This window comes from Taudactylus pleione, unplaced genomic scaffold (assembly GCF_031769625.1).
Source record: "Taudactylus pleione unplaced genomic scaffold, aTauple2 ptg000007l, whole genome shotgun sequence".
NCBI lineage: Eukaryota > Metazoa > Chordata > Amphibia > Anura > Myobatrachidae > Taudactylus > Taudactylus pleione.
The window spans coordinates 25,236,947-25,254,930 of record NW_028284410.1 but is presented as its reverse complement, the minus strand read 5'-3'; the positions used below and the strand labels follow the sequence as shown (position 1 = coordinate 25,254,930).

General features: G+C 46.6%; 1 protein-coding gene across 1 annotated transcript in view; it reads right to left on the bottom strand.

Moving 5' to 3' along the window:
* Positions 1-17,984, bottom strand: part of LOC148542995 (uncharacterized) — a 77,177-nt gene that overhangs the window by 55,385 nt on the left and 3,808 nt on the right. The window contains exons 3-7 of the mRNA XM_088460604.1: positions 15,039-15,212; positions 10,397-10,488; positions 10,189-10,274; positions 8,923-9,005; positions 6,958-7,113 (exon numbers count right to left, since the gene is read on the bottom strand). Of these exons, the coding sequence (XP_088316730.1) occupies positions 6,958-7,113; positions 8,923-9,005; positions 10,189-10,274; positions 10,397-10,488; positions 15,039-15,212 (591 nt within the window). The remainder of the gene's footprint in view (positions 1-6,957; positions 7,114-8,922; positions 9,006-10,188; positions 10,275-10,396; positions 10,489-15,038; positions 15,213-17,984) is intronic.

Below are 17,984 nucleotides of genomic sequence, written 5' to 3'. Positions count from 1 at the left end.
TGGCAAGGAACGGCTAAGGTCGATCCCTAGTATGTTCATGACTAGTGGTTCAGCTTCACATGACGATGGAAGCCCTCCTCCCACTAAAAAAATCAAAAGAGTTAAGCTGGCAAAAGCACAGCGAAGAACTGTGCTTTCTAAGAAGATATCACAAATCCCCAAGGAGAGTCCAAGTGTGGTGGTGGTTGCGATGCCTGACCTTCCCAGCACTGGACGGGAAGAGGTGGCTCTTTCCACCATTTGCACGCCCCCTGCAAGTGCTGAAAGGAGCACCCACAGTCCACTTGCTGATATGCAAATTGAAGATGTCACTGTTGAAGTACAACAGGATGAGGATACTGGTGTAGCTGGCGCTGAGGAGGAAGTTGGCGAGGAGGATTCTGATGGTGATGTGGTTTGTTTAATCAGGCTCCGGGGGAGACAGTTGTTGTCCGTGGGATGAAAAAGCCCATCACGGTCATGCCTGGGCAGAAGACCAAACATTCCACCTCTTTGGTCTGGCAATATTTCTATCCAAATCCGGACAACAACTGTCTTGCCATATGTACCATATGTAAAGGTGGAATAAGTAGGGGTAGGGACGTTAACCACCTAGGAACATCCTCCCTTATACGGCACCTGCAGCGCGTTCATAATAAGTTACTGTCAAGTTCAGAAACTTTGGCTAAGACCGTAAGCAGTCCAGGGACACCTAAATCCCGTTGTCCTGTTGTATCCAAGCGCCTGCAAACCACACCGTCAACTCCCTCCTCGTCAATTTCCTCCTTAGTCAGGATCGGAAGTAGTCCTGCAGGCCATGTCACTGGCATGACTGACTCTCCTATCCGGGATTCCTCCGGAGGATCCTGCATTGCTACGCCTCCTGCTGCCGCTGCTGCTGTTGCTGCTGGGAGTCGTTCATCATCCCATAGAGGAAGTAGGAACACCACTACTTTTACTAAACAATTGACACTCCAACAGTCCTTAGCGAGGAGGATGAAGTACGACAGCAGTCATCCTGAAGCAAAACGTATAACTGAGGCCTTGACTGCTATGTTGGTGTTAGACGTGCGTCCAGTATCCGCCATTAGTGCAGTGGGATTTAGACAATTGATGGAGGTAGTGTGTCCCCGGTTCCAAATCCCGTCTAGATTCCACTTCACTAGGCAGGCGATACCGAGACTGTACAGAAACGTCAGAAAAAGTGTCCTCAGTGTCCTGAAAAATGCTGTTGTACACAATGTCCACTTAACCACGGACATGTGGACAAGTGGAACAGGGCAGACTAAGGACTATATGACTGTGACAGCCCACTGGGTAGATGTATCACCTTACGCAGCAACAGCAGCAGCGTCACCAGTAGCAGCATCTCAGAAACGCCAGCTCGTTACAAGGCAGGCTACGCTGTGTATCACCGGTTTCAGTAAGAGGCACACCGCCGACAACCTCTTAGAGAAACTGAGGGAAATCATCGCCCAGTGGCTTACCCCACTTAGACTCTCCTGGGGATTTGTGATATCTGACAACGCCACCAATATTGTGCGGGCATTACATCTGGGCAAATTCCAGCACGTCCCATGTTTTGCTCACACAATAAACTTGGTGGTGCAGAATTTTCTGAAAAGCGACAGGGGCGTGCAGGAGACGCTTTGGGTGGCCCGAAAAATTTCTGGCCACTTTCGCCATTCAGCGACTGCGTGCCGAAGACTGGAGCGCCAGCAAACACTCTTGAACCTGCCCCGCCATCACCTGAAGCAAGAGGTTGTGACGCGGTGGAACTCAACCCTCTATATGCTTCAGAGGATGGAGGAGCAGCAAAAGGCCATACAAGCCTATACATCCACCTATGACATAGGCAAAGGAGGGGGTATGCACCTGACTCAAGCGCAGTGGAGAATGATTTCCGTGTTGTGCAAGGTTCTCCAGCCCTTCGAACTTGCCACACGTGAAGTCAGTTCAGACACAGCCAGCTTGAGTCAGGTCATTCCCCTCATCAGGCTTTTGCAGAAGCAGCTGGAGAAAGTGAAGGAGGAGCTAAGACGGAGCGATTCCGCTCGGCATGTGGGACTTGTGGATGAAGCCCTTCATTCGCTTTGCCAGGATTCCAGGGTGGTCAATCTGTTGAAATCAGACCACTACATTTTGGCCACCGTGCTTGATCCTAGGTTTAAAGCCTATGTGGTGTCTCTCTTTCCGGCTGACACAAGCCTGCAGAGGTGCAAAGACCTGCTGGTGAACACACTGTCAGCTGAAGCGGAACGTGACACGTCAACGGCTCCTTCTTCATTTTCTCCCGCAACTGGGGCTGCCAGGAAAAAACTTAGGTATCCTAAGCAACCCGCTGGCGGTGATGCAGGGCAGGCAGGACCAAGTTTGGACATCTGGTCCGGACTGAAGGACCTGGCAACAATTTCTGACATGTCTACTGTCACTGCATATGATACTGTCACCATTGACAGAATGGTGGAGGATTACATCGGTGACAGCATCCAAGTAGGCATGTCAGACAGTCCATACCTGTACTGGCAGGAAAAAGAGGCAATTTGGAGGCCCCTGTACAAGCTGGCTCTATTTTACCTGAGTTGCCCCCCCTCCAGTGTGTACTCCGAAAGAGTGTTTAGTGCAGCCGGGAACCTTGTCAGCGAAAGGCATAGGAGGTTGCTTCCACAGAATGTGGAGAAGATGATGTTCATCAAAATGAATTATCAGCTCTTCCAGGGAGACCAGCCTCCAGAAGGTACAGAGGGACCTGTGGTGGTGGATTCAAGTGGGGACGAGTTAATACTTTGTGAGGATGAGGATGTACACACTGAAGAGGGTGAGGAATCGGTGGATGAGGAGGATGAGGATGACATCTTGCCTCCGTAGAGCCAGTTTGTGCAGGGACACATTAATTGCCAGCTTGTTTTGTGGGGGCCCAAACGAACCAATCATTTCAGCCACAGTTGTGTGGCAGACCCTGGCGCTGAAATGATTGATTTGTTAAAGTGTGCATGTCCTGTTTATACAACATAAGGGTGGGTGGGAGGGCCCAAGGACAATTCCATCTTGCACTTCTTTTTTTTCTTTGCATTATGTACAGTTTGGGGCCTAGTTTTTCTAACTGCCATCCTGTCTGCCACTGCAGTGTCACTCCTAGATGGGTCACGTGTTTGTGCCGCCCACTCGTGTCGCTTAGCATAGTCATCCAGCTACCTCGGTGCAACCTTTTGGACATGAAAACACTATTGTGAGGTGTGAGGTGTTCAGAATAGACTGGAAATGAGTGGAAATTAAGGTTATTGAGGTTAATAATAGCATAGGAGCAGAGAAACCAACAAATTCTGTGATTTTAGCTGTTTTTATGCTTTTTAAAAAAAAAATACAGATCCAAAACACAAAACCCAGAACCCAAAACACGGAAGGGTGGTTTTGGCAAAACCAATCCAGATCCAAAACACGAAGAAAGATCCAGATCCAAAACCAAAACACAAAACACGAAAAGTGGCCGGTGCACACCCCTAGTATATATGATGTCTGTGTTTTATACAATATATACAGATGTGTTGTCATACACTGTGGCCTCAGACATGCCAAACAGCCCCTCCCAGCGTCTTTTCCCTCAAAATGTGCATCTTATTCTCACAAATAAAACAACTGGAAGCTGCAAAACTACTTTCCTAGATTACACTGATCAGTTTGATATGTAACATTTGTACATCTGTGTGTAAATGAGTCTGACTCTATGCGCATTTTGTCACGCAAAGTTCTGTTGTACTTTATCTGCAACTTTGTATGTGTTTAAAAGGAATTCCTGTGTGGTTAAAGTTGCAGCCCAACATCTTTAGTACACTGTAAGTGGTGAGTCACTGTATCTGCAATGTGAATAAGATGCAAAATGTAAAGAAAAAGACTCTACGCTACACCTCTCAGAGCTGCTCATTAGCGATGGGTGACTTGCACTGTATGTTGTAATGAGGTTAGGTGTATGGGAAGACATCTATATGTCAGTGTAACGGGGTCCGGCTGGTGCCCTGGGTACAATCGCAGCCCTGGATCTGGAAAGATCCCGGCTGCCAAAGTGCCGGGAACCAGTGGCCGTCTAAGGCATGTGCAGAGCCATAAATAGACATTTTGGTGCCCTCGGCCAGAAAATCCCCCACTCCCATTTTTCAAATAGGTACATAAGACGAGCACCCAAACAAAGAGTGTCGCCTCATGGGGAAGTGGTATGACAAATCTGATTTGTCCCGTATGATGATGAAGGGGTACCAATCCCATTGTACCATTGATATCCAGGTGTCACTGACAAATACGGTCCAATGGCTGCAAAACTCCTGAGGAAGCAGTGGCCACTGCCCCTCAGTTAAAGACCACTGGAAGCCCTGAGGCAGTGTGGAGTAGCCTGCCTTAGGCGAACACAGCGTGGATAACCATGGCGGAACCAGGTGTGGATCAGCCAAAGACTACAGGACTGGTAAGTCCAATTGTTTTGCATCCTGTGGGCCCCATTAGGCACTAGTACTGGAGTGTAATAGGCTAGGCATATGGGGACAGTAGGGTCTCAGTAGCATTATTGAAGGCCCTTGCTAGGCAGGCAGTAGGCCAGATGTGCAGAGGGCATTAGGTCCTGTAGGAAACATATATCTGGCTCCTGAAAAGGCGGGCAATAGGCCAGACCAACTTATGTCATTAGGCCCTGTATCGTATTAGTATTGGCCCTGTTAGGGAGGCAACAGGCCTGAGGACAGCAAGCATCATAGGTATTGTTCAGCCCCATTGATAGGCAAACACTAGGCCAGCATCACTGAAGGGCACTAGGCCCTGTAACAATTCTCGTTTGTCCATGGATAGTAGTGTGTGTCCCATAAAGAGGACATGCCGCATGTTAAGTAACCTTGTCACCTAGTCATTGCATCTCCCACAGTCAGGTACACATTAAAGGTAGGCTAATGATAATTAGGGATGAGTGGTCCGAACCGCTCTGAACAGCAGGGATCCACTGAGAGGCCAAACATCATCTTCCTGACGTTGGATTTTCACAATACTTGGTTCTATATAAGGCGCTGGGCCCGGGACTCGGCGCCATTTGTCTTTAAGCACGCACACTGCATGGAGCTCTGCAAATTCGACTGCATAAACTTCATTGGCTCTGTGTTGTTAGTGACTGTAGGCAGGGTGGGGGAAAGAGTCAGCAGTGGTGTGCGCTACAACAGTGGCCGTAGTAGCCTGTGTTCAGACCCCAGGCTATGCTGTTAAGTGGCTGTGCTGTTAGTGACTTTAAGCAGGGTAGGGGGAAGAGTTATTACAGTGGCTGTAGTAGCCTGTGTCCAGACTCCAGGCTGTGCTGTTAAATGGCTGTACTGTTAGTGACTGTAGGCATGGTAGGGGGAAGAGTTATTACAGTGGCTGTAGTAGCCTGTGTCCAGACTCCAGGCTATGCTGTTAAGTGGCTGTGCTGTTAGTGACCATAGGCAGGGTAGGGGGAAGAGTTATTACAGTGGCTGTAGTAGCCTGTGTCCAGACTCCAGGCTGTGCTGTTAGGTGGCTGTTGCCCATTTGCTCCAGTGTAAAACAAAAAGCAAATTTAATTTGAAAAAAAAAATCATATGTTATAATTTTTTTTTGTGATGTATCCCACTGTGCAGTGTACTGTTACTGTATACAAGCACCGTGACTGATTGCGCATTAGCCCTCTGTGTGTATAAGCACTGTGACCCCTTGGGCAATAGGCTATAAGCACCTTGACTCCCACAAAAGTGGCAGTTCCTGTCGCTGGATAAATCCAAATCCAAAGACTGACGACAAATCAGAGCCAAATCCAAATCCAGCAAAAATGGTCTGGCGCACATCCCTAATTTAGAACACCTCACAGCTTATAATATTGTTTTCACCATTATTACTTTGCTTTGTAACTATTACTGCATTGTTGGTGTAAATGCCTTGTTTGGGAGTATAGGGGTAATGGGTGTTAGGGAGAGCACTACATCCAGCTTGCATTGTTGTTCACCTGGTCAGCGAGATTTAGGGCCCTGAGGTACGAGGGCTGATTGGCAGGTACTGAGATCGCAAGCGTTCCTCCAGCAAAGAGACAAGAGTGCGTCTGGTGAGTGACTCTATGTTTTGTGTGTTTACAAGTGCAGCATTCGTGTAAAACCAGCACTGGTACAGTGGGCACCTGTTTACTCTGCTTGCTATGTGCAGGTGTAAAAACGCTAGGTCCATGATGTTACACAGGTATGTAACGTGTCAGCCTGCCATTACTGTCCCCGTTTTATGTTTTCACACTAACATATTCCATTGTTGTGATTTAATATGTGCTCAGTAAATTTGTATTAGTTGGAATTTATAATTATCTGTAGGTTTGTTATGGTGTATTATACAAATATAAAGCAATAGATAAAACACGCTCTATAAATCCCTTGATGTAGTATGATGCAGAGGAATGGATAGTAATATAATGCAGTGTGACAAAATAGATAGATGAGGCTGATATATTAGTGAAACGTAGGTTTACTAAAGAACTGAAGTATAATGTATACATATACACAATCAATATAATATTCTCAAAATCCTAACTGAGATGCCTACATAAACAAAAAATAGAGTTCTTTAGTAAATCTAAGTTTCACTACTATATCAGCTTCATCTATCTATTTTGTCACACTGCATTATATTACTATCCATTCCTCTGCATCATACTACATCAAGGGGTTTATAGAGCGTGTTTTATCTTTTGCTTTATATCTATTTTAGGAGGTCAGATACTCTTCCTCATTAACGCAGCTCCCCCGCACAATAGGCTACAGTTCAGTGCGCAATTGTACTTTTGTTTCCTATTATACAAATATGTTACCTCTGTATTTGTGTTTTGCTAATTTAGGGTGTTACTCTTTGTAAAGGTTTCTATTTATATTTATCACTTACATTTCCTGTTTCTCATATTAAATGAGTGATCTTGCAACCTGAGAAGCATACTCAGCACTTACTCACACTCACCTTTTCAATGATGTCTTGCGCATCAGGATGTAATGAAAAGCTCGGGAGGTCAAGCAGCCTGCACAGGAACGGGGATTCTCCAGTTAGCATTTGGAACAGTACGATTCCAAAGGAAAACCAGTCTGCCGCACTGTTGTACCCAAGGAAATCTTCCATCTGCCAAAATAAAGACTTAATTTACTTCAAACTATAGGTTATTCTCTATAATGTAAATAAAAGTCTGAATAGTAAACACTGTATTAAAATCCCATACATTGGTGTAAGAATAATATTTCCCTGGTGGAATCCAAGAGTGTATTTTTACATGGGATAGTTCCTGCTGGGCCGGGCAGCTTGGATGTGCCCCAAACCTCCCTTTCTCACAGGAAAGGGGGTTCCCTATATTGCCGATCAGATCACCAAAATGATCTGCACCCTGGCCTGTATCAGAGCCAGACAGCTGCCAGGCACTCAGACCTAGCAGAATGCCAGAGGTGCAACTTCCAACCTGCACCTGGGATCTATCTCTGTTAGGAGAGGTAGAGTATGAGTGTGTTATTGGAGTGATATGAGTGTGTTGCTGAGAGTGGCTGCATACATAAATGCCTAATCATTCACATTGGAGGCCATACTCAGGCAGATGATCTGCACCTAGCATAGGGCTGGTGCAAGTTTCAATGGTGCAACCACTAGTGGCATCTATTGGTGCAGTAGCACTGGGTACAAAGACACAATCGCCAATGAGATTGCGTCTACCTCTGAATCAGGCCCTCTGTCCTTAAGAAACACAGAAATTACTGTTTACACATAGTGTATTTAGGCCAGAATTTAATATCATCCCTTTTGAACAAGGCTGTAAAGAAGGAGCAATTGAATCAGGCATCCTGATAGTTTTCTATGGGGACAGCATTAAGGGGCTAATTAACAATCCCATCTTTTTATAGCTTGTATCCATTAGCTAAGGCCTTCTAAAGATGGTGACACCCCACTTTCCCCTATGGGAGAGGCCTGGCTGGAGAAGAAACATCTGATCCCTCCTTGGTGGGCTGGACCCCCCGCGACCTACCCCCCCCCCACCCGCGACCTACCTCTCCCTTACTTACACTTACCTGCATGCTCCGGGCCTCCGGTGATGTTCTCCATTCCTCCGGTCAGGTGATCTCCCATACTGCACTGGGGCCCAATCACCTGATAACCAGGCAGCAGTGCACTGTGGGAGACCAGCTGACCGGAGGGGAGACATCACCGGAGGCCCGATCACCGGTCCCTGGAGTCAGGTAAGTAATTTTTTTTAATTTTTTTTTACAGTAATTAGCTTGCGGCCTGTTTAGACCACACAGCTGATTACAGGGACCGACTCCCGGCTCTGCTCTCCCCGTTAGAGCAGAGCAGGAGTCCAGTAACCGGGGGAGATCCTGGATAACGCCACCTCCAGGTGGCGTTATTATCACAGGGCTTCCCCCGATATTTTTTTCACATTTATTTTTAGTAACTATGGTCAGATCACATTTCCCATTACAATTATGGGAAATGCGATCTGCTTTACTAAAAATAAGTAATACTTAGGGGTTGGAGTAGAATTTTACGAATTCTACTCCAATTGCCCTGTAATAACTATAGGTGATACTAAAATAATGTGAAAAGGGTGTGAAAACACCCTTTTTCACATTATTTTAGTAAAAATAATGTTGATAAATAGAGCCCCATATGTTACACAGCTTTTTTCTGGTCCATTGAAAACCAAAAAGTCTGACTCTTGCTCTGTCTCTCTTTCTATCTATCATTATATAAAATAATAAAGAAGTAGATTGCACCCCAATTTTGTGTTACATTATTGTGTAAATATTAGCAAGGTAAATAGCAGAGATATGTTGCATTGATAGACTATAACTGTGGTTAGGTCACCCAGAGTAAGACATGATTACTATCTGTAGTACTTGCTATTTAGCATAAATATTACCATATAAGACAGCCTCTATAACTCACCTCGGGGGCAATATAGCCTGGTGTCCCTGCATAGCCAAAGGCGACCAGACCTCCATGCATGTTGTTTATTGCAAGGCCCAGATCTGCAATTTTAATATGGCCAAAACTACAGGCTATTTTTTATAAGCCTACACCCCCAAACCCCTATTCTGCATTTTTTTTAACTTGCTAAAGTGCTTAGAAAAATTATCCCTGTTTTTTAAAAAATGACCCTTGACCCCATTTAAGGAAAAAAACGGGAATTTTCAGGAAATATGCCTAGGACCCCCCTAAAGATGTCCAGACATGGGGGATCACTATGGGTAACCCCGTTTTTGCCTGCAAAAGAAAGTCAGGTTTTTAAATAGCTTTGCAAGGTGTTTTTTCCTGCCGCGGCTATTAGAAACCCCGACTTCCTTCAGGAGTTAAAAATGGGGATACCCATAGTGATCCCCCATGTCTAGACATCTTTAGGGGGGTCCCTAGAATATTTCCCGAAAATTCCCGTTTTAGTTAAACTGTAAAAAAAATTAGTAAAAAATTACAAAAAAAATGACATAAGGTCCCCCCCCCCAAAAGCCAAACCAGCCCCAGGCTTGCCAGCCAGTGGTGGTTTCTAAAAATACGGGGAACAAAATGTGAAGGTTCCACCGTATTTTAGAAACCAACACCAGGCTGCAGGGACTAGTGCTGGTTTTAAATATAGGGGGCAAAAACAACGTGGGGTACCCCCTATATTTAAGACCAGCACCAGACCCAACCGACCGGGGTGTAATGCCACAGCCCGGAGACCCAATCACCGGGGCTCCAGGTCCAAAGCATTACACCCCAAGTCGGTCAGCGCAAGCCGGTGATCCTGGGGGAGTTGGGGACCCCCCAAAAAAGGGCCCCCTCTGTGCTTTTTTTGGGGTGTCCCGATTTTTTTTTTTTTTTTTGACACAGATCGTTTCATGGGGTCATTCTGAAGGGTGCAGGCTATTTTTTTTAAGCCTGCACCCCTAAACTCCAATTCTGCACTTTTTTTCGCCACCTATTCAGTGGTGAAAAGTTATCCCCGTTTTTTGCCAAAGACTTTTCGAACCTGCGAAAAGTCTTTGAAATTGAATACGGTGTAAAACTAAAACCTGCGATAATTACGTCATATATATTAACGCAAAAACGGACTTATCGCTCCCATATTGAATACCCCTGTATAAGTGGGCGTCTCAGCACATTTACTCTCTGTCACACGCTGGTGCACAAGGGGAAGGCAGAAAATAGAATCTGCATATTATCACAGCTACGTACCCAGACCACAAATCACAATAACAAATGCAACTCCCAACACCTCTGAGTCAGGCCCAATGAGCCAGGGTGGGTGATAACTGACCCAGCTACCAAGGACACATCAGAAATTGCATCCACCAAGCCCTGTAACCCTGGACCTTCTATATATCATTATGTGAGTCAGACCCTCATCTATTCAGTCTTTTTTCACCCCATTTACAGCTCTTACGTTGCCGTGTGTAGGTCCAAGGGCCCACTTCTCTCCAGAAGGTCAAACAGGTCTCCTCCATAGGCGAACTCCATCCCCAGGAAGAGAAGCTCCTGTCAGTAGACAGACACAAGTCCAATATAATACAATATATTATTGTTCCCACTTATCCGCATCTACAGACAGCTCATAGCTTAGTGTCACATTAATAATGACTGGATGTGACAATTAATGAGTAAATCACTTGATGAGATGGATAGAGGCAGATTATATGAATTTTCTGTGGGTTCTGCTTTGTGTGCATCAAATCTAACTTAAAAACAGGTTTGGGTGTTTTATTAGGGCCAGCAAACTTGATGTATTGCTCATGCAGTGTGTAATAGAGTAGTGGCATGATACCATTGTACAAGTACTATATAACATTGTTTTGCACATAAACATCACCATTTTATTATTAGGGATGAGCGGGTTCAGACTTTCGAAATCCGAACCCCCCCCCCCCCCCGAGCCCCCCCCAATCCGAGCCGGGAACCGAGTCCAGCTCGAGTTTTCCCGCCAGACTCAGTTCCCGGAACGAGGCAAAACGTCATCATCCTGGTGTCGGATTCTTGCAAGACCTGGACTTTGCACATTTCGCGCCTCCCACCCCGCCATCTTCACTCCAGTCCTGGAGAGGGTAGTGAGAGGACAGGTCTCTCTAGTATCTGTGGGAAAGTGGTGTGGCGTGGCGTGGCGTGGGGTGGCGACCTGCTCTGCAGTATCAGTCTGGGGGTACCTGCTCTGCAGTATCAGTACAGTCCAGTGGTGCTGTGCTGCTGTATCAGTCTGAGGGTGACCTGCTCTGCTGTATCAGTCCAGTCCAGTGGTGCTGTGCTGCTGTATCAGTCTGGGGGTGACCTGCTCTGCTGTATCAGTCCAGTCCAGTGGTGCTGTGTTGCTGTATCAGTCTGGGGGTGACCTGCTCTGCTGTATCAGTCCAGTGGTGCATTCCTGCACTGTATATTCAGTCCAAATAATTTTTACAGGGGCTGCCCTGTGTGGTGTAGGGCTACGGTGCCCTGTGCTGTGTATTCACTCCAGTCTCCAAATAAAAAGGGGTGATTTAATTCATCCAAATAATTATTACAGGGGTTATTTAATTAATCCAAAAATATACAGGGCCTTCCCGTGTGTATTGTAGGGCTATGATGCCCTGTGCTGTGTATTCACTCCAGTCTCCAAATACAGAGGGGTTATTTAATTAATCCAAATAATTTTTACAGGGCCTTCCCGTGTGTATTGTAGGGCTACGCTGACCTGTGCCCTGTGTATATTCACTCCAAATAAAACGGGGTGATTTAATTCATCCAAATAATTTTTACAGGGGTTATTCACTCCATAAAAATAATGCACTCAGTAAAAATTATGGAGGACAAAAATTTGGAGGATAAAATAGAGAAAGATTAAGAGCCACTTCCTCCTAGTGCTGAAGCTGCTGCAACTAGTCATGACATAGATGATGAAATGCCATCAACATCATCTGCCAAGGCCAATGCCCAATGTCATAGTAGAGGGCATGTAAAATCCAAAAAGCCAAAGTTCAGTAAAATGATCCCAAAAAATTAATTTAAATCGTCTGAGGAGAAACATAAACTTGCCAATGTGCCATTTACAACATGGAGTGGCAAGAAACGGCTAAGGCCATGGCATATGTTCATGACTAGTGGTTCAGCTTTACATGACGATGGAAGTCTTCCTCCTCCCGCTAGAAAAATGAAAAGAATTAAGCTGGCAAAAGCACAGCAAAGAACTGTGCATTCTAGGAAGATATCACAAATCCCCAAGGTGTGTGTCGGCGGTTGCGATGCCTGACCTTCCCAACACTGGACAGGAAGAGGTGGCTCCTTCCACCGTTTGCACGCCCTCTGCAAGTGCTGGAAGGAGCACCCACAGTCCAGTTGCTGATATTCAAATTGAAGATGTCACTGTTGAAGTACAACAGGATGAGGCTATTGGTGTAGCTGGCGCTGAGGAGGAAGTTGACGAGGTGGATTCTGATGGTGATGTGGTTTGTTTAAATCAGGCACCGGGGGAGACAGTTGTTGTCCGTTGGTTGAAAAGGCCCATTGTCATGCCTGGGCAGAAGACCAAAAAATACACCTCTTCGGTCTGGAATTATTTCTATCCAAATCCAGACAACCACTGTCTTGCAATATGTAGCTTATAAGTAGGGGTAAGGACGTTAACCACTTAGGAACATCCTCCCTTATACGTCACCTGCAGCGTGTTCATAAAAAGTCACTGTCAAGTTCAGAAACTGTGGCTAAGACCCTAAGCAGTCCAGGGACACCTAAATCCCTTTGTCCTGTTGTATCCAAGCGCCTACAAACCACACCAGCAACTCCCTCCTCAATTCCTCCTCAATCAGAATCGGCAGTAGTCCTGCAGGCCATGTCACTGGCATGACTGACTCCTCTCCTATCCGGGATTCCTCCGGAGATTCCTGCATTGCTATGCCTACTGCTGCCACTGTTGCTGTTGCTGCTGCTGGGAGTCATTCATCATCCCAGAAAGTAAGTTGGAACACCACTACTTCTTTTACAAAGCAATTGACCATCCAGCAGTCCTTTGCGAGAAGAATGAAGTACGACAGTAGTCATCCTGTTGCAAAGCAGATAACTGAGACCTTGACAGCTATGTTGGTGTTAGACGTGCGTCCAGTATCCGCCATTAGTGCAGTGGGATTTAGACAATTGATGGAGGTAGTGTGTCCCCGGTACCAAATCCCGTCTAGATTCCACTTCACTAGGCAGGCGATACCGAGAATGTACAGAGACATAAGAAAAAGTGTCCTCAGTGTCCTAAAAAATGTGGTTGTAGCCAATGTCCACTTAACCACGGACATGTGGACAAGTGGAACAGGACTATATGACTGTGACAGCCCACTGGTTAGATGTATCGCCTTACGTAGCAACAACAGCAGCGTCAGCAGTAGCAGCATCTCAGAAACGCCATCTCGTTCCAAGGCAGGTTACTCTGTATATCACTGGTTTCAGTAAAAAGCACACCGTCAACAACCTCTTATAGAAACTGAAGGAAATCATTGCCCAATGGCTTACCCCACTTAGACTCTCCTGGGGATTTGTGATATCTGGCAATGCCACCAATATTGTGCGGGCATTACATCTGGGCAAATTCCAGTACGTCCCATGTTTTGCTCACACAATAAATTTGGTGGTGCAGAATTTTTTTAAAAATGACAGGGGCATGCAGGAGAAACATTGCTTTGCCCGAAAAATTTTGGGCCACTTTCGCCATTCAGTGACTGCGTGCTGAAGACTGGAGCACCAGCAAACACTCTTGAACCTGCCCTGCCATCACCTGAAGCAAGAGGTTGTAACACGGTGGGGCTGCCAGGAAACAACTTAGATATCCTAACCAATCTGCTGGCGGTGATGCAGGGCAGGCAGGACTAAATTTGGACATCTGGTCTGGACTGAAGGACTTGCCAAGAATTTCTGACCACTCTACTATTACTGCATATGATGCTGTCACCATTGAAAGAATGGTGGAGGATTACATCGGTGACAGCATCCAAGTAGGCATGACAGACAGTCCGTACCTGTACTGGCAGAAAAAGAGGCAATTTGGATGCCCCTGTACAAACTGGCTCTATTTAAGTTGCCCCCCTCCAGTGTGTACTCTGAAAGAGTTTTTAGAGCAGACGGGAACCTTGTCAGCGAAAGGCGTTGGAAGTTACTTCCACAAAATGTGGAGAAGATGATGTTCATCAAAATGAATTATCATTTCTTCTGGGAAGACCAGCCTCCAGAAAGTACAGAGGAATCCAGCACCACACCACAGTGTGGTGGTGGATTCCAGTGGGGATGAATTAATACTCTGTGAGGATGAGGATGTACACAAACTGAAAAGGATGAGGAATCGGTGGATGAGGATGAAGACGACATCTTGCCTCTGTAGAGCCAGTTAGTGCAGGGACAGATTAATTGCCAGCTTGTTTTGTGGGGGCCCAAACGAGCCAATCATTTCAGCCATAGTCATATGGCAGACCGTGGCGCTGAAATGATTGGTTTGTTAAAGTGTGCATGTCCTGTTTATACAACATAAGGGTGGGAGGGAGGGCCCAAGAACAATTCCATCTTGCACCTCTTTTTTTTCTTTGCATTATGTACTGTTTGGGGCCTAGTTTTTCAAACTGCCATCCTGTCTGCCACTGCAGTGCCACTCTTAGATGGGCCACGTGTTTGTGCCGCCCACTTGTGTCGCTTAGCATAGTCATCCAGCTACCTCGGTGCAACCTTTTGTCCTAAAAACAATATTGTAAGGAGTGAGGTGTTTAGAATAGACTGGAAATGAGTGGAAATTAATGTTATTGAGGTTAATAGCATAGGAACAAAAAAAAAATTCTGTGATTTTAGCTGTTTTTATGCTTTTTTTAAAAAAAATACAAATCCAAAATCAAAACCCGGAAGGGTGGTTTGGGCAAAACCAATCCAGATCCAAAACTCGAAGAAAGACCCAGATCCAAAACCAAAACACAAAATACGAAAACGAAAAGTGGCTGGTGCACACCCCTAATTATTATTATAGATGTAAGGATGCCCAGGAACAGCATCAACATTTTCCAGACCAAGAGGGGTAACAGAAATATTCATTAAAGTACCTCAGTCTGGAAGGCAAAAAGCCCTCGGATGACAAAGGCCGTTCCAGAGATGTCGTGCAGGGCCTCTCGATCCACCAGCACTTCTCTCACCACGTCCTCTTGCAGCACCTCCCTCTTCCTGATGACCTTCACTGCAAGCTGTCTTCTGGTCACGGTGTCAGATGCCAGTATCACCTGTGCAGGACAGAGAGGCATTAGAGAATCAGGAGGAAAGACTGATATATATGACAAACACTCTCATATGAGGTAGGGATCATACCATGAGCAATGATAATATACTGTGTTAGGAGATAATGGAATGTAATATCTCTATTGAATAGTTTGGGAGGTCTAGTCAGAGGAGTAGCATGTAGACAGGGTGCCCGGAGCACGTGCATGCTATGGCGCCCCCCACACACTCACACACTAAAGTGTTCCAGGGAGCATGACGTGTCTATATGGGATTACATTAAAAAGAAGTAATATGCAGTGCCCCCTGTAGTTGAACCCTTATGCAATGCCCTTTGTAGTGGTGCCCATATGCAGTGCCCCTTGTGCCCCAGGAAAGGTCCCCCTTATACATGCCTCCAGTAGTGCCCCCAGTAGTGATCCCCCCTATTCAGTGCCCCTTATACAGTGCCCCCAGTAGTGGTGACCCCTGTGCAGTGCCCCTTATATAGTGCCCCCAGTAGTGGTACTCCCTATGCAGTGCCCCTTATATAGTGCCCCCAGTAGTAGCCCCCCATGCAGTGCCCCCAATAGTGGTAACCCTTATGCAGTACCCTTTAAATAGTGGCCGCAGTTGTAGTTCCCCCCAATGCAGTACCCCCAGTATTGCCCTTTATATAGAGCCCCCAGCAGTAGTCCCCTGATGCAGTGCCCCCAGTGGTAGCCCCCCCCATGCAGTGCCCCTAGTAGTAGTCCCCTCCCCTTGTAGTGCCCCTAGTAGTAGTCCTCCCCTTGTAGTGTCCCTAGTAGTAGTCCCCCCTTGTAGTGCCCCCAGTAGTGGTCCCCTCCTATGCAATGCCCCTAGTAGTTGTGCCCCCCTTGTAGTGCCCCCAGTAGTGGTCACCCCCTATGCAGTGCCCTTAGCAATGGTCCTCTGATGCAGTGCCCCCAGTAGTGGTCCCCCCCTTGTAGTGCCCCCAGTAGTGGTCCACCCCCAGTAGTAATAAAAAAAACAAAAAACACATACCTGAATCCCTGCTCCCGCCGCCACCATCTGCTCTTCCATCTGTCCTCCCAGGCTGGCCCGCTCTGCATTATGGGAGAGACATCATGACGTCGCTCCCATTACCCACTGCCGGAGCCGGAGCGCAGCAGTCAGTGAGAGTCTGACAGACTGTCATTGGCTGCTAATTAAAACACACAGCTGCCGGCGCCGGTGCCTGTGTGCTTGTCACTGTGTAGTGCTGATCAAACTCCGTCCGGTCAGCACTACACGCGCGGTGCAGTTGTGACACAGACTGCCCGCGGCCCGCATGGTGCTGTGGCCCGGGGGGAACATGGCACCCTGCCCCCCGGCCCAGCCCACCTCTGCCCGGGAGGCTGTCAGTTTAGACAGCTGCCGGGTACACAGCGGGCGGCGCCTCCGTACACCTTTGGCGCCTGGAGCTTGCGCTCCACTGGAACTGCTCTCCCTATGCCCCTGGGTCTAGTCACTGCTTTTCTGTATAGTAGTGGTAAATGGGTGTTGCGCACACCTGCCACTGGTGTTTGGGGAAGTGAATGGTCGATAGGAGGGAGAACAGATGGTAAAAAGGTACAACCTAGTGCTTTTCATGCACCCATCCATGACGTAGACAAACCAAATCCATGATGTGATGTCCCCTGTCCTGATCCAATTTCCACCAATGTTGATCTATATTATATAGGGCAGCATTTGGTAATCATGCAAACCAGCCAATGCCATATGTTTGGGACTGGGACTGTATGTGCATGACTGGGAGCTGTATAACACAGGGATTTTGATTTAACCACTTAACTGACGAATTTCTATTCTAAAAAATGCTCAAAAGTTGTTGGGGTTTTTTTATGAGTGAATTAGGTGAGGAACATCTATTTCAACTTATCCAATATGATTTCAATATATTTTAATACTTGTAAAAAAAAATTGTCGAAATATCGGAACACGACCTTCATTTTGACCCCAGTTTCAGGAACCAGGTACACTAAAGGTGCGTAAACACTGGGCGATAAAGTGGACGACTGAACGATAACGATATCGTTATCGTTCAGTCGTCCACTTTATCGTCCATTTTTAACCCCAAAACGATGAACGATAACGACGACGCGCGTTCCCGCGGGTCGTTCGTCATCATCGTTCATCGGGCTGACATGCAGGCCAACCTGATGATCTTGTCAGGTTGCTGCATGTTGGGGAATGGGGGAGAGAGCCCGGCACTGAACGATATCGTTAATGATATCGTTCAGCGGCTGTGCTCAATGTCATGAATCACATTGAGCACAGCCTGCCGGGGACACACTACACAATATCGCTCAGGGAGCATATTGTGTAGTGTGTACGCACCATTAGGGGTTGAGGGGGGAGGTTAATTTATTTTTTCCCAGCGGCTGTTAATCTCTGGAGCTGCTGGGTGGGGAGTCCTGCTTTGCCATCCAATTAGCAGTGATGTGGAGCACAACAGACACTGAGGGTGGGTGCATGCACTCAGAAGGTCCCTCTGAGAGCAGCAGCTGCAGGAAGAAATTTTGCGACCAGATCAGATGAAAAACTGCCTGGTGTGGTCGGAAAACTGCGACCATGTGGTTAATGTGCACAGAATTATTTTCACAATAGCATGCACATATAGGATTTACTTTTATGCTACAGTAATAAGTAAATCTATTCAGGGGCAGTAAAAGACAGGAGGGGCCCGTGTGCAGCCTCAATGCGGCCCCCTCCTCTCTGGCAGTGCAGTAAACTCTGGCTTTGTGCCAATGCACCATTTTCTCTGTGATTTCTGT